The sequence below is a fragment of the Macrosteles quadrilineatus genome, unplaced genomic scaffold (genome assembly GCF_028750875.1).
Source record: "Macrosteles quadrilineatus isolate MER2022 unplaced genomic scaffold, UCM_ALF_1.0 Scaffold_1__1_contigs__length_201487025, whole genome shotgun sequence".
Classification (NCBI taxonomy): Eukaryota; Metazoa; Arthropoda; class Insecta; order Hemiptera; family Cicadellidae; genus Macrosteles; species Macrosteles quadrilineatus.
In genome coordinates this window covers 115,096,939-115,119,194 of record NW_026542594.1, presented here as the reverse complement: position 1 = coordinate 115,119,194, position 22,256 = coordinate 115,096,939, and the positions used below count along the sequence as shown (strand labels likewise).

Genomic DNA, 22,256 nt, shown 5'->3' with positions numbered 1-22,256 from the left:
TATTTGAAATCGGTTTGCGGCAACTTGTTTGGATATGAAGGGCTACAATAATTATGGTCAATTTTGAAAATTTTGCCCTTAGGGGTAGCGAGGGTTAGGGGTAGCTCAAAATTTTCAAATAGCAAGTATAGTCGATTTTGGTTTCATCTTACAGGTCTTGACGAAACATAAAAATTAACATAAAGAAAATATAAATTGGACCTTTAATAAAAAAATAACAGCTAAAAAAAATAAGACAATGGTTATTAAAAGTAATTTTGAACTGCCATTTTGTTATTAATGGTCCGATTTCTATTTTCTTTATGTTAATTGTTAGGTTTCGTCAAGACCTGTAAAATGATACCAAACTTGACTATACTTGCTATTTGAAAACTTTGAGCTACCCCCTACCACCGCTACCCCTAAGGGCAACATTTTCAAAACTGACCATTATTATTGTAGCCCTTCATTACCAAACAAGTTGCCGCAAACCGATTTCAAATATCTCAAATAGTAGAAAGTTAAAGGGAGTGCAAGTTAATTTTAAGCCACCCTCATGGTTATTTTGGGTTTAAAACGTTTTTGGGTGCCATTTTATTATTAGTAGGCCGATTTTGGTTTTCTTTATGTCGATTTGTATGTTTCGTCAAGACCTTTAAAGTGATACCAAACTCGACTATACTTGTCATTTGAAAATTTTGAGCTACCCCCTACCCCCACTAACCCCTAAGGGCAAAATTTGCAAAATTGACCATAATTATAGCCCTTCATAGCTAATTAACTAGCATTAATTACTACATTCATAGCTAATAAGGTTGCCACAAACAGATTTCAAATATCTCTAATGGTTGAAAAGTTAAGAGGAGTGCAAGTTACTTTTCAGCCCCCCTGTATACAGAAGATGGCAAGTGGTGATCGATTTTGATTGGACACTCCAATCATCATCAGACCCAATAGGCGAGATCCGTAGAGATAATTAGACCACAGAGATAAATAAGACCATTGCTGTATACTAATCGAGGCTCTACCCACGAGCCTTCAAAGAAAAGGATATGCAAATTATTTTACTGCTCAACTATTTTAAGGACTATATAATAAATCTGTAAGGAATATAATAACTATTAGTTGGCCAGGAGCGTTGCGTCTCCTGAGCGCCGAGTCTCCTCGGGCCTTGCCCCATAGGCCTTCAAAGTGATAGGGTATTCCTTAAAAGATAAGAATGAACATATAGCGTAACGGTATTTCACATTTTCTCAACAATTTGGAAAAATGGAAAAGACACCTTTTTTTAATAGGACTCATTTCTGGAACTATCATAATAACCATAACCTGTCAGAAATTGGCACCATCACCTCTTGAACTAGCTACATCATACAAGTGTAAAGACGTCCTACTTGGTAATTATTAGTATTATTCTGAAGAGTTTTAAGCACCAAACCCAGTAACTCAAACTTAATTTTAAAATCACAAAAACACTGTCATGGTTCAGATAGTTGCACTATCTGAATTGATTGCTTATCACAAAACACAATACCTAACATAAATGTGGTTTGTATCTTTGTTTCAGTGTTTAGGCAGAGAAGGTTGTCCCGATGATGTTCCTTGTTTTAAAAAACCTATAAGTCCATCAACAAAGACTAGGTTATATTTACATGATACCAGAGATATCATAAATATTACAGATCTGTTACCTGCATCTCATTATGAAATAGAAGTAACGTTACATACTTCACCTCCTGAGGTCAGGATTTTCAACATTACAACCCTTGCCACAGGTGAGTAGAACATATCACTTTTTGTATGACTAACTTTGTACTACTTTCTGCATTAATCTATAAGAAACAGCAGGATTTAGTCAGTGATTCACAGCAAGAAACTAAATGTATAATACAATTTTACACTTCCCACACTAGCACATCGTCTTCAAAAGCATTCCGAATATTTTTCTCTTTTGAGACACCAAATTCTAAACAATCTATATATATATATCTATCTATATATAATACGCTAAGCCGATTTTTGTAAACAGAACTCCTTCTTCATTTTTGGACCGATTTTGATGACTAAAATGACAAAGAAATGGCCCTGATCTGTAGTTTTGCAAAGTGTTTTTCATTTTTTGAAACTTTATTAGTTTGGGCAGGATCTTCCATCAAAGTTGGGTTTTCTCCCATAAGATTAACATGAGGAAATCTAAATATTTAATTGGAAACTTTGTCTCCACAAATTTGAGAGAACGGCTGGGCGTAGAAACATGGTAGGGGTGTCCAAAGAAAGGTCTTTTTCTGTAGATGAGTTATCAAAAGAAAAACGAAGTAAATTCCCTTAGGGCTCTGCCCCAGAAACCTTTAAAGATCTCTCCACAGATTTGTTTACAGTTTGGCCATATGGATAGTAATTTTTTAATGAAACAGCTTTAAATTGTATTTTAAACAACACAAATTTATTGGGAATTACTGAATTGTCCAAAAGAAGTATTTGCAATGTTATTTTCTGATTTTAAATCCTTTTATCACAGTAACTCTTACAATTATTTCTTATTGAACTATCTTATATCTATTTTACGGGTTGGTGTCTGCCTTTTTCACCACTTTTGCCTATATTTTATCATATTATTCTAGACAGATCATCATAGGTTCATGAGATTATTGTCATACATGTTTTCAATCATTGGATAAATCTTTGATTGTGTAATAATGTTAAGAAAGACTTAGTAAACCAAAAGTATGGCTTTTATTCATTCAAAATTACAACCAAGTTTTAGTTAAGAACAAATACAATATTTACAAACAAATCAAATTAATATTATCAGGTTATAATGTCCACATCACCACATTCTCCCCCAATATTTTTCAAGGTATGTATAATATATGTAATCCTTTAGATGGAGGCTTGACATTCCTCTTTGGACGTAGTTCCCCCACAGCTGCCTCTGAAGTTGGGGTCTGAGATGCCGTTTGTTGAGTTTCATTTTGAACTTCATTGTGGTCAATGTCTGCATTTATATTTTCAACATTCTCTCTCTCAGGAGTGTTGTCTTCAGGAGGTAGATCACCAGGAGGTAGGCCAGCGGGTGCAAGATGTCTCGGGGATACTTGTGATTCTGACCCATCTCTTCTTCTGACGAGAGCGTACTGCGGATTTTATTCCAAAAGTTGAACTGGCTCCACAGGGTCATCATATTTATTAGATCTTTTAAACTTTCTAAGCAGGACAGGACCAGGAGCAGATAGCCAAGATGGTAAGGAGTCTCCATTGGTAGTTAGCTGCTATGTATAGAGAATCTTTCGTGCGGTGTGCAGTTTGTCGCAGTGCATGAAAGAGATCTGACTGAGTGAAGAGCCTCCTGTAATACTTCTTCACATGCAGCAACTGGCAGGTTGTGGGTTTTTAAAGCTAGTAGGATGGTTCGCCATATTGTTCCATTAAAGCGTTCAATCTGAGAGTTCCATCTAGGGTTATAAGGTGTCGTATGACTCGTAGCTACTTCATACTTGTGAAAAAAGTCCGTCAGCTCACGCGACATAAAAGATGAACCTCTATCTGAATGTACAAAGGACGGGGCTCCAAACATAAAAAATAGATCTGAAAAACATTTGATTACTGTTGCTGAACTAATGTCCTTACAGGGGTAAGCAAATACAAAACGAGAATACTCATCCACCATGGTTAAAAGGTAACGGTTTCTTGTTATTGATGGAAGGGGGCCCTTAGAGTCAATATTTAGACGTTCGAAGGGAGTGGTTGCCTTTATCAATTTTCCTTGGAGTTGGTGAAATCTTGGTTCCACTTTCTGCACATGTTTGACAAGCTGACGTCATTCTTTTTACATCATCCAGAGTGTAGTTTAGATTTTTAGTTCTAATCCAATGATACTTTCGAGTGACTCCTGGATGGCAGAGAGATTTGTGTAATTCAAACAACTTACATTGTCCCAGCGAACCGCACATGCCCGAGAGAGGGTATCTGCTTTCACATTCTCCCTAACAGGTCGTTACACTATTTCATATTGGTAAGGTGTTAGCTCTAGTCGCCACCTCATAACTTTGTCGTTCTTGATTTTGCTTGTATGCCTCTTGCCAAAAATAAATGACCGATAAGAAATGGTTTCCATTTTCGAAGGGCTTCAACAATGGCAACGGCTTCTTTTTCAACAGCTGAATACAGCTTCTCATATTTGTTTAGAGTCCGTGAGAAAAAAACGATTGGCAGATTATCTTGACTCAAAGTTGCTGCCACGGCTAGGTCAGATGCGTCAGTCTCCACTACCAGTGGCTCTTGCCCATTCCTAGGAGTAATTACTGAATTTGCAATGTCAAGTTTGAGGGCTTCAAAATCTGCAACCGCTTCCTGTGACAAAGGAAAAGAATTGACTTGTGTCAGGTTTCTTATTTTATCAGAAAACCGATGTATCCATTTTGAATAGTGAGCGAAAAATCCTAGGACTCGCTTTAGTGAAACTTGGTCATTGGGCACAGGAAGTGACAGTAGAGGTTCTAGCCGTACTGGATCAGGGCGAATAGAGTTATGGGAAACTAAATGACCCAACAAAGTTATTGAAGACTGGTTGAACTTGCTCTTTTCATTGTTGATTACAAGTCCGTACTTAGTTACAGCATCTAAAAATGTTCTTAGATTCTCATCATGATCCTTTTCATCCTTTCCACATACGGTCAAATCATCCAGATAGGCATAAACTCCATTCAGTTTTTCTTTTCTAATGATTTGGTCCATGGTCTTTTGAAAACAAGCCACCTCATTGGTTACACCAAATGGGATTCTTCTGAATTGAAAAAGACGGCCAGCAGCCTCAAAAGCAGTGTACTTCTTCTCTTCGTCAGAAATTGGTATTTGATAGTATGCTTGCTTTAGATCAATGGCACTGAAAACCTTGTTCGTCGCTACAGTGGATACTAGATCATCTATGTTTGGTAAGGGATAGGCGACTAAAAGAGTAAATTTGTTTATCGTTTGCTAATAGTCAACACACACAGTCGCTTCTTCCCTTTGTCGTTTGTAACAACCAACACTTGTGCACGCCAAGGTGACGAACTAGGTTCAATGATCTCCTCAGTCTGTAGCTTTTCCACTCATTGTTTTATAAATTGCATGTCTTCATCTGAGTAACGTCGTGATTTTGTGGCTATCGGCTTACAATCTGGAGTTAAATTGCAGAATAGTTTGGGTGGTTCAACTTTGACACAGGAGCACACCAACAGGGGAGGTTTCTCACCTCCAAACCAAACCTGTATATTAGAGTGGAGTTTCATGATATCATGTCCGATTAGAACATCAGTACAAAGATCTTCAAGAAAAGTCAACTTAAAATTGTTGTAATTGTGATTCAACAGATTTAGGTTGATTTTAACAAACCCGTGGACATTTGATTTCATATTAGAAGCAGCTAGTGATACTTGTCCACTAAGCCCACTTTCATTTTACATTTTAATTTTGTTTAACTGAACAAAATTCAAGTTTACAAAGCTTGATGTACAACCTGGGTGTCTATTAAGCAATTTAATAGGCCATTCACTCTAGGCTTCAACTGTAGAGTCCTTCAATACAGGTGTATTATGTGTTGTTGCTATTAGTGCATCTGATGTACTAGACGTCTTAAATACAAATACAATACAAAATAATACAATTGCAGAAGGGCAAGATGTCCATTTGAGCCGTGTACATATTTTGTTAAATTAATAGTAGTTTACAGCAACTGGATAAAACATTTTACTATATTATGTAGAAATATGTGCATGATTTAGAAAGTCATTAAGCTGGAAAACTGCAATATACTGCAGACTTTTCACGTTACGTTTTGACGTTACTTCGATGTATTCATTCAGCTTAGTGAAAACATAATATAGATATGTATGTACAAATAAGGACTTGAACTCTTAGAGAGCCTTTGAATGTTATTAGATTAACAAAAAGTGTTCTGCATGTTTACTAGCGCTACTCAGCCACAAAAACAATTTAATTTATCTCTAAAAAATATATTCTTAAAGTGCACTGAGCACTGAGCAGCAGCCTAAAAAAAACAAAATGCTCAAACTCGCATTGTGACATTTTTTAATTCTTCTTATATATTTCTCCAAAGATAATTCATATGCAGAAGAATTTTGTTGTGCTCTTAACGTGTCTAATAGCATCCAAACACAGAAACCTTGCCAAAAATGGTACATATCTTGACAAATTATTTGCAGTGACCTATATATCACGGACCGTGGCCCACTGGGTTGGTAACATTATTGAAAATAACACGATATTTTGGCTGTAAAAATTACCCAATGAGTAAATACTATATAAGCAGCTACTGTCATTACAGAAAGGCCATATTTCTATTAAACTAGATCACATCTTCCTTTATAGGATACGGTGTTTAACAATGCATGTAAACGTCAATATTTAGTATAACAGCCAATTAAAATATGTTTTCCTTTTTGGAAATGCCACATTGCTATGTCATTTGCATTATTTGTTGCCAATGCGAAGCCGCACGACCATATAAACGAGGAGGCCCCTAACAGTTCAAGAATAAAAGCCAACTTCACTTCAAGTATATTCCACTACACTTAACGTTCCGTAGTGAGATAAAATTGACTACTTTATGTAATTGATAAGGCTGATACAACTAACTGACATCCCCCATGTCAAGGAATTCCAGCTTTAACAGTAATCCCACAACCAATTTCTCAAAACTGTGCTAGAGGGTTATTCATTGGCACAGAAGTACCATATGAACTGATGCGACGTGATGAAGGAAAAATCAAACTTACACTGTATTGGATATATGTACCTCCCTTTGAAGTTAGAACATTTCTTCCTAACAAACTCAAACAGATATTTTTTTTCAAATAAAATCATAGATTAATCTGCATTACACAGATAAAATCACGGAAGTGTTTAACTACAAAAGATCCACCAATACGATTTTAATACTATTTAAAGGTTCTTCCAAAGGAAGAGGTACCAGATAACATACTAACAATAACTTCGATGACGTACGGTATGGGAAATATTTTATTCAAGAAAAGTGTAAAAACTATTTTCAGCCTTATCAATTAGGTTTTGCAACTAAGCAAGGTTGTGAGACCATTATTCATGCAACACGAACATTTCTTGAGTATGAAAAACAGTCCAACAAGGTTTTGGTTCAAATTGACTATAAAAACGCGTTCAATTCTGTTGAAAGAGACATTTTACTAAAAGAGATTAAAGAAAATGTTCCCGAACTATACCCATTTTTGTGAGAATGTTACAGTTCATCATCTACATTATTTTTTGGAAACAAAATGATTGAATCACGTGTTGGTTGTCAACAAGGCGATCCATCAAGCTCACTCACCTTTAGTCACTCGCTCACCATTTCATCCAATTTTGCTCAAGCTCAAATCGAAACTAAAACTGTTTTATTTCTACGATGGTACATTGGCTGGTGACCCGAAAACTGTATGGGAGGACATCAACGTACTGATAAGTGAATCAAGAAAAATAGGGTTAACAATTAATCCTAAAAAGTGTGAGTTATTTTTCACATCAAACATCATTGACCCTGACATAGAAACACATTTCAGAACTGTTCTTCCAGGCATTCAGACAGTAAATTCCTCAGAATTATATCTTTTAGGTTCTCCTTTGTGTTTTGAAGGATTTCAAAATCCATTGAACAAACATTTAGAATCTTTGAAGATCATGGTCGAAAGGCTTAAATCACTACCGAAACACATTGCCTAATTTTTGTTGAAAAATTGCCTTGGTATACCCAAAATGCTTTACACACTTAGAAGTGTACCAACATTTCTATTTCAACAAGCTTTAAGTACTCTGGACGATACAATAATTTCATCCTTGAAGGATATTTTAAACCTAAATATTACACCCAAGCAAATGGAACAAGCAAGTCTCCCTATAAGCCGTGGTGGCATTGGTATACGAAGTCTCATTGATTTGAGTTTGCCCACTTTTCTTTCATCATGTGCAGGAGTAACACCACTCGTCTCCAACATACTTGATATACCAGTTGATGAATTGGCGTTATCTTTCTGTACTAATGGAATCGAAGAGTTTTTTTTTTTTTTTTTTTTTTTTTTTTTTTTTTATTGCAATGAACTGCCTTCAAGCCCAATCTTACAGCATAAATGGGACAACATAGTAATGAAGAAGAAAGAAGAAAATGTAAAATTCGACGTTCAAGATTTAGCAAGAATGAATGCCATCAAAGAAAAAGAGTCTGGAGCATGGTTACATGCCTTTTCATCAAAAAACATTGGGGTATGTTTATGGATGTCAAAAGCTTCCACATTAGTATTGGACTTAGATTAGGTTGTAATCTCTGCCGAGAATTTCAGTGTGTCTGTGGTGAAATCGTGGACAAGAGAGGTTTACACCCGTTATCCTGTATCAACAGTTCTGGAAGATTTTTCCGACACGCTGAAGTTAACAATCTGATAAAAAAAAGCCTTGGTGTGTGCCGACATCACAGCCCAACTGGAACCCACAGGTCTCGACCGAAACGATGGGAAGCGGCCAGATGGAGCCACAATCATCCCCTGGAGCAAGGGCCAATGTCTCATTACATTCCATATTAATTATGTAAGAAATAAGCTGCGCAAAGTATCTTTTATCTTTTCACGCATCAACAGGATACTTCCCCCCGACTTGATTAGAACTGTGTATTATGCCTATGTACAATCTCTATTGCAATATGGAATCTTAGCTTGGGGTGGTTGTTATCAAAATGTTTTAACGCCACTTGAAATAATTCAAAAATCTATTATCAAGATAGCACTAAAAAAAATCGCCGTTATCCCTCAAATGTTTTGTTCAATGAATTCAAAGTTCTTAATAAACCCCAACTCTTTATAAAAAATATTATTCTGTATATTCATAAAAATGAAAAAAAAATTTTCCGACATATACACATCAATACATAAGATGTAATGGATCGATCAACAACTAACCATGGAATTATTACCCCTAGATTAACGAAGTCAATAAACAGCACTTCGTCTTTTTATCTTGCAAACATAATTTATTCCCAACTTCCACTAATTGTAAAATCCCCCCCACCTTGCAGTCTACGTACATACAAAAAAATTATTGACAAATGGCTACTAGAAGTTGGCCGTCATAGAGTAAGAAACTATTTCACCTCCATGTACATATAGATACTACTATCATTTCATGAACAACTGCAGTAATCTATGCCGTTGCGTGCGTGTATGTTTGTGGGTTTTGTGTGTGTGTGCGTGTGTGTGTGCGTGTGGGGGTGGGTGTGCCATTGGTACCCCGCTAGGCTGGACCACAGGGACAGTGCAGTGACGGCTTTTTTAATAAGAGCTACCAGCCGCCTGTGGATCCCGGGGCGGGTACTATGGAAGGTGGTGGCTGTGAATGTATGTTTGTGGTGAGTGTAGGTTCTTTGTGAGTTTGTGAGGTATGAGTGGTCTGTGTGAATGTGTTAGGGCTTTGTGTGTGGAATGCATGTGCCAAGTCTCGGTCAATTCTAATTATGTGTATTTCTAATGGGATAATTTCCTACATTTTTAACGTGCAAACTGAACGCGTGATATATGCGTGCATTAATTTTTCATACACTGTATCGTTTTGTATATATTTATCTTGTAAACTAGTTTTTTCTTATTTATCTTTTTCTTGTATACAAATTCTGTGTACAATATGTATATATAAATTTTCCTTTTTGAATGTAGCCTAAATTATTGTTTTTTGTGCGGATGATTGACTCAATCCCCAACCACAGGCATATAGCCCATTTGGGGATTGATATTTCATTAATCGTTTATGTACCATTCAATCTGATGTTCTGTAATAAAGAATTCATTCATTCATTCATTCATTCATTCATTCATTCATTCATTTAAAGCAAATTTGTTTGGAATTTAAAATTAATATATTAAAAGTATATTATAAAATAAAAATCATGCAATTTTTTGATAAATATTATCATTGACTATTGGATACTGAAGTTGTTTTTATATTCAAAGAGATTACTTAAAATTCTAACGTTATTTAAACAAAACATTTTCTTCTATAAAAAATAAGTCATATTAAGCACGTACGATACATAAAAAATACGTTATTCAGAAGTAATAATTTTCATTAATTGAATACCAAACAGTAAATACGTTGAATATTCTGAAAATTTTATACAATCTAACTACACATTTCCGTATACTGCTTCGTATAATTTGTCTAATTTTAATTACAATTTGATAATGTCTTAAGACCACACTTTTCTGAGGGCTTACGTTATTACAGTATACATTTAGTTTTAGGCTATAGTATTTTGACCTTTATTGATTGACTTTATTTGACCCTTAGTGAAGAATTTCTCTGGTTGGTACTTCTTTGATTTTAATCAAGTTCAATTCTTAGTATTTAGGGGTTGAGTTTTCTTAACCTTCCATTAGTTACAATAAGGTATAAGTTAAATATGAGTGAAAAAATATCCAAGGGACAAATCAAATGCCACTGCGAAATGTATAATATTCCACTCATCTCTTTAGATGTGCTTGAAAATCATTTCTCAGAATATTATTTGCTTGTTTTTCAGAGCGCATAGAAATGTTATTGCCTAAAAACTTAATAAAATTTAACCTAAAATATAAACTATTTCTTAATATAATTGATTACAACTATATGTCTCCTGTCAAAACACTAATCGTTCGATTTGTTGTTGTAAACGGTTTTGGTGCAAATGCTGTTTTTTTTTAATAATAATGACAATTTGAAATTTTGTTTGTATGGGCTTGGTTGAAGAATATCATGTAATAACCGAACATGGGAATACAATCTTAATTAAAAACAAAAGAATAAGTATTGGATAATAATGACCAATAATACAATTAAGTTACAAAGATCACGGGAGTTAATATGACATGTTATATCCGGTCACTCTTTCTCTCTCTCACTCTATATTATATACATACATGTACTGTATGTATAGGGTGGAAAAAGTCTTGGGCCAGTTAAATATTTTAAAAAGTACTAAAGACATAACTTCAATTTATTGACTCTCACAAGCGGCCTTGAACATAAAGTGCAAATCTGGATCCTCAAACTACGATTTTGGTGGTGGTTGTTTTAATCAGGACTTATACGGCCATTCACAAATTAGACAAAGCCCAAAGCTCGTACCGCTAGTTCATTGAAATACAGAGCAGGTAGACAGACGGGCGTTCCAAGTAGACTGCGCTGTACGAGCACGATATTCCGCCATTTTTTGGTGCGCTGTACGAGCACACGCTGTACGAGCACGTAATCCTTACGCAGTGAGTTATATAAATCTAACAAAAAAGCAAACCGGAGCAGCAGCAGAAATGGCCACCCAGAGAAAACATACAAAATACTCAAATATTACGTCAAAAGGATACCAGTTAATCGTCCTGGGTGTGGAAACTGCTGGGCGATGGTGCAAGGAAGGCATGAACTGGGTAAATGAAATAGGCCGCAAGCCAATTGAAAAAAACAGGTGACTATAAAGCGAGGAGCTACCTAGTTCAAAGAATTGTAATGGCCATACGAAAAGGAAATGTCGCCAGCACCATTGGTTCCTCACCCGCAGACGACGACCTTTCTTCAATATTTTATCTATAAAATTATAGCAAAAATTGGTATTAAAACATACCTACAGAATAAAAAAATTTAGTTTTATTCATTGAATTATCATCCATTTTTGGTAACCATAACGCAATTAATATCATTATTTTTTTACACTTATTACTCTTTAAACAATGCTAAATGCTCAAAATATGTATAATTTCACTCAATTTATCGCAGTTAGATGAATTAGCGTAAGCCTCGAAAGTAACCGTCGATTTCGACGGGTTTCACCTAGTCATGTATAAAAACCGCACGCTTTGCTTACTTATAATCCATTGTTGATATTCTGGAGTGGATGTGGCAAGATTAAATATTCTAAAATTACTAAAATAGGCTTTAAGATTAATGAATAAATCATACCGAATTAGCACACTGTAAACAAGACACCTCTTTTGTAGACTGGACCATTTTTTCAGTTGTGAAGGTGTCCAGTTTTAGGTGCTGTATCCTTGTTTCTTTTATAGTTTCTTTTTGTGCATTTGGATTCATATTTACAGATCCCCCAGAAACACCCTATATCACTTCTGTTGACAAGCAGGGAAGTAGTGTAACAGTTAAATGGGACCCTGTAGATAAATGTTTCCCCAGCTTTAACTCATACAACTACAAGTTGTTCAAGGTAACTGTTGATTTATAAATGTACCTATATCTTTTTTAGAATGATTAACTACCATTAAGAAACCAAACGGAGGTAATGTTCTAGATTTATTCTTGTTAGCAAATTTCCCTATCGGTAAGTACTAATTACCGTTAGGCCTGCGGGACCGATATACTTTTTAATTTGTAAAAGGCTAAAAACACTATTTGTTCAAATATATATATATATATATACTAGCAGAGTACCCGTCCTTCGTACGGGGTTGGCATATATGAATAAAATGCTTATTGCAGTTATACTAAAGCTTAACGTTTTCAATGGGGGAGGACACAGTTTGATAACATTTGTTTTTTAAATTTAGTATTACACATCCACCATAGCCATGTTCTACCCCTTCACCTAAACCACCTAAACAATAGAGAAAAATTAATAATTATAATTATAATATAATTAATTATTATTATTATTAAAAATTCACAAAATATCACAAATAATTCATTAAATTAAAAACATAAACAACTGTAAACAATCCTACTTTGACAGTTCTCATTGCGTATCTCAGCTTTTTGTTGCTATGCCTATATGTTAATCGGGAATGTGAGCTATCGTCGTGCCAAATTTCAGCCCAATCCGTCCAGTAGTTAATGCGTGATTGAACTTCAAACAAACAAACACACAAACTTTCTCATTTATAATATTAGTAAGATAAGATATATACAAATTGAAATTATTGAAGTTTGTTTGTTTTTATGTTGATCAAATTTGGCATTTATTTATTTCACCCTACACTATTAACATTTGGTTGAAAAGTTAAAAAAGCACTTTTTTACCTTCCTCATAGCACGATAGCAGCAAACCTAAGTACTCATTAAATCTAATGTTATTTGAATGGGAAATAAATATATCTTGTTCATGGAAATATTTTTCTATGAGCCCAATAAGGCAAATTGAAATTCGCTTAGTCTGGAGATTTGCTACGGCAATGGTATTTTTTTACAGTAAGAAATATTAAATATGTTTAAAGTTTTTAATTTATATATATATATACAAGTGGTAAACAAAACCCAATTAGAAAACATTACTACACATATTACATTATTGTATTTGTTTACATAATTCTGCATTTTCTTTTTTTATACCGTACCTATCCAAACGTTTGCATGACTGTTGTAGACTGGTGCTGAGGACAATAATACACAAGAGGGGCGAACCAACTTGACGCAGGTCACTTTTGAAAACCTTGAGCTTGAAGTCAGTTACACAGTCCATGTTTACACTACCAACCCACAGTATCACTCATCAATTACATTTAATTTGGAAAAAGGTAATTATAATTCTTCAAAATTGTTATTCACCCTTATTATTAGGTTGTATTTACCATAGCATCATAATTCACACCCTAAAATACTGAACCCCACTCCCACTGTAGGCCTACACACGCCTCAGCTAATGCCATCTGTATCAGCTATTGAAAGAATTTTTATAACACGTGATAAATGTGGTGATTAATAAGAAGTTGCAATGAAATGGGCAAACACACAATGGTGTTAGGCACTTGGCAGGTTCCTGGGATGATAACAAAGTAGAAAGTAGCCAATAGGATATTTGATTATATTCATGGAATAATCAAACGACTGGTTTTTTTTATAATAGCCTTAGTGCAAATATTAACATGATGCAGCCTGGGGGGCGTTGGGTGGGGGTCAAATCCCGTACCAATAACAATGAGATACACACTCTCATAGTAATATATTTCTTAGAAGTGATCTTTAACTTAATTAGTAAATATATTGTAATTAATGTCAGTGAATCCCAATAAGTGTTTAGCTTTCATAACTTTTCTTGTTTTAATTTTAGAATGCCAAGATCAGAATCTGTTTTGTGATGGAAAGGAAGATTGTGCTGATGGAAGTGATGAAGATGTAAAACTTTGTGCGGGTATGTAATCTTAAAAGGGTTAATTATTTTACTTGTACGAGTGATATTGTTTGAACGAACCAGACAACTATAGCTGACTAAGAAGGAAATACAAAAACTATTAGGTACATAATTTCTTTTTGAAAAATTAGTAGTAATAAGGAACAGAACATGGTTTATACTTGGCGGGACTGTCAATTTTCTTTCACAGTGTTTTGAAAGCTACGACGATCTAATCGTCACATAGGGATAAAATACACTAGAATAGTGTAGTAAATGTAGTTAGGAACATGACATTGGACTCAAAACTAAAGCAGTTTGCTTGGGTGTGACAAAAACTTTATATAGAGACCCTTATTTAAGGACATTGCACATAAAAGCAAGTTGTCACCAGGCTATTTACAGTATACAGAATGTACAAATTATAAGTTCTGATTAACTAAAAAATTTTAACTTATTTTAGCTTATTTATATTTTTTTACCCTATATCTGGGGCACTAGAATGTTCTGTCGTTCTATGGTAGCAGGCTCCAACAGAGCACTTTTTAATGATTGAATATAATTGACTAGGGAATATTTAGAAAACAAAGGTATATTATGGACATTCTAGCTATTTTATGAGTTTTTACAGCAAAAAGTTTGATAGAATTTAGATTTTTTTTTAATGAAATTCTGGAAACATCCAATAATGTGAGACTGATGACTCCGCTCAATTTTGTGGACGTGTCTGCGAACCAACCTAATAAAATGAGGGAGACATATGATAAAAATATACTTAAACTAAATCGATAAATAAATAGTTCCTGGGACTCAAAGGTTTAAATATATGATTCTGGACTTTCCATCATTAGACTAATGTATTTTTGTGTTCATGATTGATTCCTAATTGTAATTTAAAGTTTGAAATTTTAATAAAATTGATCAATAAAATTAATAATTTTTACAGCTATAGAAAAAATGGTTGTGTACAAGAAAAGTAACTCTGAAGTCTACCTAAGAGTTGATGTAACCAATGGGACTGTGAATCGGTTGGACAAATTTATTGTGAGTTATAGCAGTGAGAAATCAGACAAAACTGAGCAAATGGAAATACCTGCAGAACCCTGTCTGATGTGGCCAGAATCCTACTGCCTCTATGTGTCTTCTCTTGAGCGCAATAAGGTTTATGATTTTAAGGTAAGCTTACATACACAATACATCAACAAAGGTTGTATTTTTTGTGTCTATTTAAGAGTAAAAAGGGCTGCGTTATTAAATTAATTCATCGAGTTTTTTTTTTACCTCAAATTAGATTTTATTAATAATCTTGACACGTATACTATGAAAAAACAACTGGCAGAGGTTTTACAGCCAAAAAACATAATGTTTTACCTACAAAATGTAGATATATTTAATTGTCAATTTTGTTCATAAAAATTATCAAGTTTAAAAGTTTAGTAAGTTTGCATGAGGATAGCACGTACAATAAAACTTGTGTAATCTATCCTGTGTAAACACTGCTGAGCTTAAATCAACTTTAAACTACATTGAATTCTGGATCAGATTAGAATAAGTTTAGATTATTAAGGATTATATTCTGAACATTTATATTTTTTTTAGATTTCTGTATCACTGAAAGGTGGGAAAATTGGAAATAAATATTCCGTATCTACAATCACAAAAGAAGAAGGTTAGTTCAAATAATATGATTCATAATGACGCACTAGTACACTAATTGAATAACAATAAAGATTTTCTAAGAGAACTTTTTTTAACCTTTAAATAGATTTTTTCTATTAAAAATTTGTTATCTATGAACACTTTGATACAGTTAACGGTTTTGTACCTACTCTGATTAAGTTATATGGTACATTTCACACTATTTGTCCCATCCCATGATAATTATTTGTTAAAAATCTACTATAAAAGAATTTGTTTTTGACAACTAATTTAATTGTTGGCGAATTTTAAACACTGTTTTAGTTTATTTGTTGAGTTGGATTGCTGCAAGTACCTATATTCAAATGGACAAATTGTTTATGTTTTTAAAGAGGCAATCTGAGAACTTTCTAAGTCATATATAATTAAAAATATTTGTAACAATCAGTTTTTTATTATTATTTTCTTAATTAAATGTATACAAAAAAATAGAGTTATGTTGTTTGAGTGGTCTGTTTGTGTATAACTGTCTGTGAAGATTGTGTATAACTTTAACTCTTATTTTGGGTAATGTTATGTGTGGGGTTTAATAAAAAATGACATCAGAATTTCATAACTTACAGCTTCAGGGCCTCCTGAGAATGTACGAGTCATCAAACACAACGCTACATGCTTGATATATCAATGGACTCATCCAAATCAAAGCAATGGTATAATCAAAAGTTTCCTCATCAGCATTGATGAAACAGAAGCATTTGAAGAAGACAAGTGCTGCCAGGCTCTACCCATCATATCTTTGCCTGCCCCTGAGGAGGAACTTCTTTATGAAACTTCGGTAAATCAGATTTAGAGTTACTATTATTTTGAGAGTAAAATTATAGCCAACATCATTAAATTACACAAATCTTTTCAACCAAACATCTGGTTTGCCAGACATTAAAGGTAAAAAATTGAAACTTTCATTATAAACCATGAAAAAAATCTGAAAAACAGTTGAAGACTGTGCCTGACAAGTTTTATTTCGTGGTTGACTAACACCAATAGGATGAAAATCGTGTGTTTGGCTAATTGTCTTATTAGACTGGTTTTAGTATTCTTTAAGTTTGGTTGATCCCCAAGCAACTTAATTAGACAGGCACATCACAATACTAAAATGAAAGAGCAACTGTTTAAGTTAATAACTTTTAATGGCTGTTAGTGTGAAGCTCGTGAGCAGTTAAACTGACAGTTGGCAGAGTTCGGGGAGAGGCCCATCTAAACTATTAGAAAGTAAAGTATCTAGTGGAAGTTTATTATTATGGTGGTTTTTTTATTGATTCATTATGTTAAGATACATGGGTCCAAGTAGTGCTAGCCTCATATCTGAAGGTCGATGGTTCAATTTTAACAAACACAAAATAGAACAAAAATACAAATTTTTAAATTTGTATTTTACAAAATTCTAGAGAAACGTAAGTTCCTTTTAAAGAAAATTTCCTAAAATTCAAAAATAAATTCAATTCATACGATAAGTAAACGCATAATATATATTTCCAAAAAAATGTTATATTCAATAATTATTTGTATATTATTCCAATTCAACTTTTTGAACTTTTTAGACGTCTAGTTTGACTCCTGCATCATCTTATGCAATAAGTATTACGGCCAAAAACAAGTATGTAGGCACCCCTGCAACACTTACTGTAAACACTCCTCCACCACCCATGGAAGTGATCAGGATGCCACAGGTAGAGGTGTCGTCTGTACTGCCGTTGTCATGGAAACCACAGGATGAGCAGGGAGAACTACCTCTGTACCACAGCCTTGTCAGGTGATTAAACAATGGAATAGTGTCTCAGCTACATTATTCACATCTGAATGTGTTTGATTAATTAATACTAGTAAACACGTTGCTCGAAATCGAGCAATTACAAAGAAGTAAAGTAGTTATTTAAAAACAAATAAAAGTCATAATTTCAGATGAGTTTAAAAGACTTTGAATTGAAAAATAAATAACAGCAATTAAATTATACAGCTGATCAAAATGTAAACAAATATGTTCTCCATAAGGATAACATGGGAACTTTAACAGCCACTGGGGCAAAGCCCAAGGGGTTATTTCAAAAATGTAAGGTCAGTTTGCAAATCTAAGCGACACGCTCTTTCCAATGAGACGTCAATGGATAAAATCGGTTGAGAAATGGCGGAGAAGTTCAACCGACAAAGTTCCATGTAGCGTATTAATTATATAGATTATACAATTGAACAACCTTTGCTTTATGGTTGGAGATAGGGCAAGTGTTATTAGCATCAGATTTGGTCTTTTGCATTAGGACAGGTTGGTTAGAGAACTGCTAAATATCTACAGACTTTAACAATTGTATACAATGGTGGTTTTTGGTCACAACTCACGATGATACTTGTCACAAGATTGGGTCCTTGTTGTGGAATGAAGTTGTCCTGCAGTTGCAGTGCAGTAGAGTAGTAGTAAGGTAAGGACTCAACACACAAGTCCCCATCACCTACAAGGGGGGGTGATTAGGTGATTAGTCTGGTCATTGTTCTGTGAGAGAACAAAGAAGATTCCTTATCATCAGTTGTTAATTTGTTGGGTATTTACCAGGAATTATACGTTTCCTAACTAACCAAGTAGGATTTCAACTTCAACAACAATAAAAAATAGCCACATTGAGAAAAGACACTCTGGTCAGAATTTCTGTTATAAGCTTGCGCCGTTTGCGCTTCAGTTTTACTGTGGGTTGGCATCCCAAAACAGCTGTTTGTTGTGTAATTAAATTGATATTAATTGCTACTACTGTTCAATTAACATACAGTGACATATGCAGGAGACCTATTTTACGTCTACTTTCAAGTGAAATATGTTTGATTTAAAACTTGAATCTCATATTAAATGTTTAGTTACACTTGCTATCTGTCGGTGTTCGAAAGGCAGCAAATGTAATGGAATGGAAGTAGGCATTATAAAGTCCTAAATTTAAGTGTTCGTCTTTTTAGTATGTTTACAAGTTATCAATTATTTTTTCGGGTTGGAAATCTAGCAATATTATTGTGTAAACGACAAATTTTACAATGCTGTAACTCCAAATCCTTCCTATGTGTCATGCATGAGGTATCACAAACTTGGCTGCAATAATCTAAATTACCAACAAGTTGCTGTGTTTCAGTTTTTGAGAAATTTTAGAGGAAATTATTAATTTGAGATTGATTAGTTGATTGATTAAATATTAAGTATAGGAATAGATTTTCACAGTATCTAGCAGCAACTTTATAAAATTTGAAGTTGGATTGGAGATTTAAAACTCAATTCTTTTACTAGAATTAAGATTTTCTAGATTTAAACTTCCCTAGGTCTATCATTCAAACTTTTAAGTCAATTAATTGACCCTTTTGCATACCTGTAGACAACCTGGCCATGTCCTGAGGTGAACTTGTTGATGATGCGGCCTTGGTTGTAGTTACTGTAGTGTGTGTGGTTGTAATAACAATGAACAAATACATTAATAAATACTTTAAATATATTTTTGCCGAAAAAATAATGTTGACTGGCTAGATAAATGTTTGTTCCCAGATCTTATATGTTGCTGCTTTTCCCACCTAAAACTGAACCATTGACTCAGATAGGGCCTGAAATCAAGAATGTTGAAGATGATATCACAGAGATACTGCAAACAACTTTTGGAGACAGATATATTGTTCTTTGGGACAAGAAAGTGGTAAGTTATTCAAGCATAGGTCATCGTTTGTAGGTAAATTAAGAAATACATTTTGTTTGTCAATTCTATTATGCAACATTTATGTATTTTATGTAGCACCAAGTGCACTTAATAAAGTTTCAAGAAGGATCAATATTTTTTCATTATACAGGGTGATTGATATAAGTGTGCCAGCCGTTTTATTCGAAAACCATAAGAGATTTAAAATACCCCCGCCGCAGCAAACCTGCAGACTAAGCGAATTTCCATTTGACTGATTGCATTTACACTGAAATGTCTACTTTAAAATATAACATTTATTCCCGATTTAAATAGAATTAGTTTAACAAGTACTTAGGTTTGCTGCATCAGGGAGGGTAAAATTTTTTTTTTTTGTAAAATGTTAATAGTTAGTAAGAAATAAAAACATTTTCCAAATTTGATCAAAATATGTTCATAAACAAGCAAACTACAACAGTTTACTTATTCTCCATAAGAATAACATGGGAATTTTAAATTTACAATTTTTTGGAATTTTCTCTGTAACCGTTAGGCGCACAATATCGCTTCAATATACTAAATTATTTGTTTTTTTAAGCTCTACAAAATGGTTTGGAAATAAATTGCAAAATTTTAAGTTTTTTGGGTCAAAAATGGGAAAAACCTATTTTTACCCCATAAAACCCCCCGTAAACACCCGTTCCCATGGTCCGATCATGCTGGATCGCGAACTCGTTCGAATAAACGTAGGTTTACACGTTTGTACCAAATTTCATCAAAATCGGATCATTTTTGCTTGAGTTATCGTGCTGACGGACACATATATATATATATATATATAAATATATAAATATATATATATATATATAAATATATAAATATATAAATATATAAATATATATATATATATATAAATATATAAATATATAAATATATATATATATATGAATTTGAACGGATGGTGTTTTTGGCCTCTAGGGACCTCAAAACAAAACAAAAATTGGTCCCGCGTCCAGGTCTTACCATGAGTACTACGGTAATAGCTTATTCCCTATATGGGAAATTCGCTAAAAAAGTTAAATGGTAAGTGCCTTGGATTTTTTATTTAAAAAATTATAGTCAAGTCAAAAAATTTATTTTAGCAGCCATTTTTCCAATATGGCCGCCAACTTTGATTTTTCTTATAGAACGCCCTGTATTTCATGATGTATTCTGGTAGAAAATGTAATTTTAAGACGATTTTATTCTTGTAATTTTTGTCATAAACCTTACCATTTCAAAGATAATAATGGTTTAAGTTGTGAAATTTTGAATGGTTTTAGAATAAAACAGCTGGCATGCTTGCTTAGGCCTTTATCGAAACTCTTTTCATGCAGAAATTTCAAAACTTTAACCATTATTATCTTTGAAACGGTTAGGTTTATGAAAAAAATTACAAGAATAAAATCGTCTTAAAATTACATTTTCTACCAGAATACATTATAAAATACAGGGTCTTCTATAAGAAAAATCAAAGTTGGCGGCCATATTGGAAAAATGGCGGCTAAAATAATTTTTTTGACTTGACTATAATTTTTTAAATAAAAAATCCAAGGCACTTACCATTTAACTTTTTTTGATATCTCTTATGGTTTTCGAATAAAACGGCTGGCACACTCATATCAATCACCCTGTATTTAGTTTTAGCCTCCTGATTGCATTTAAATCTATATATATAATACGTGAAGCCGTTTTTTGTCAAAGCAACTCCTCCCTTATTTGTGGAGCAATTTCAATGTTTAAGGTGTCTAATTTGTTTAAATACCTGCATTTATGCAATCAATGTTTTGCTAAATTGCAACCGGTTTCGACACACAAATTTAAACATTTTTGCTCACTCATTCTCGCATTGCATTCTGCTGTCCCCGCACCCAGCCACAGCAGGCCATCCGCAACTGCAGCGAACTTGTCAAATAGGCTTAATGTGAAAAACCTATTATCTTGTATCCAAATCAAGTACAGTAGACTCCCTCTTATCCAGACTCCTTTTAACCGGACTACACTTGGCGGAAATGGCATCTCTTTAACCGGACAATTTACGGACAATTTTTATCAGCACATTGGTTTAACCGGACTAGATCGGCAGGAAGTGGGCGGTACTGAAACGACTGTTCTCGTGGAAAAGATTTGAGACCAGTGTCTAAATACAATGCTTTCCTAAATTTAAGTCGACTATGACAGTAAACGGTCCGTTTTTACAAGTTTTTGGGGACAGCGGTTTAAGCGGAAACATTTTTATCCGGACTGGCCACGGTCCCGAGAAGTCCAGATAAGAGGGAGTCTACTGTAGTGATGTGATTCTGATTTGCTTTACCTGATGTAACCGAATGCAATGTTTTCAGGAAGATACAGATGCTTTCAAGAGCCCTATAAAAGTAGACAGGCTGACAGCTCTCAAGCAATACAAGCTGGCTTGGGTGCAGGTGGCACAATATAAGGATTCTCACAGCATTGACTACTTGGAATCTGATCCATTCATCACTGTTTGATGCCATAACACCTCCACTAGACTATAATTTATTTGGACTATCGTGTAAATAAAAATTGTAGTTCCAACGTTGACTAATCAATGCTGAAGACTAAAATTTATTTAATACATCTAAGTTTAGACATATATAAAACATACTCCCTTAGTAGATTTCTTATCCTTATGGAACAGCTGAATCCAATTTTATTGTTAGTTCTGTCTGGTGCACTGTAGAGGTCGGGTTTTGCTTACAATTTGTTTCAAGTTATTTCAGTCATTTGAAACCTCGTTTAAACAAATAAAA

The 22,256-nt window shown here is 34.0% G+C and overlaps 1 protein-coding gene across 1 annotated transcript in view; it reads left to right on the top strand.

Moving 5' to 3' along the window:
• Positions 1-22,041, top strand: part of LOC128983606 (uncharacterized) — a 43,565-nt gene extending 21,524 nt beyond the window's left edge. Inside the window, exons 11-20 of the mRNA XM_054402969.1 lie at positions 1,547-1,754; positions 12,099-12,220; positions 13,373-13,523; positions 14,057-14,137; positions 15,063-15,292; positions 15,716-15,785; positions 16,378-16,589; positions 17,353-17,564; positions 19,323-19,467; positions 21,828-22,041. Of these exons, the coding sequence (XP_054258944.1) occupies positions 1,547-1,754; positions 12,099-12,220; positions 13,373-13,523; positions 14,057-14,137; positions 15,063-15,292; positions 15,716-15,785; positions 16,378-16,589; positions 17,353-17,564; positions 19,323-19,467; positions 21,828-21,974 (1,578 nt within the window). The 3' untranslated portion in view covers positions 21,975-22,041. The remainder of the gene's footprint in view (positions 1-1,546; positions 1,755-12,098; positions 12,221-13,372; positions 13,524-14,056; positions 14,138-15,062; positions 15,293-15,715; positions 15,786-16,377; positions 16,590-17,352; positions 17,565-19,322; positions 19,468-21,827) is intronic.
• Positions 22,042-22,256: the final 215 nt, after the last annotated feature.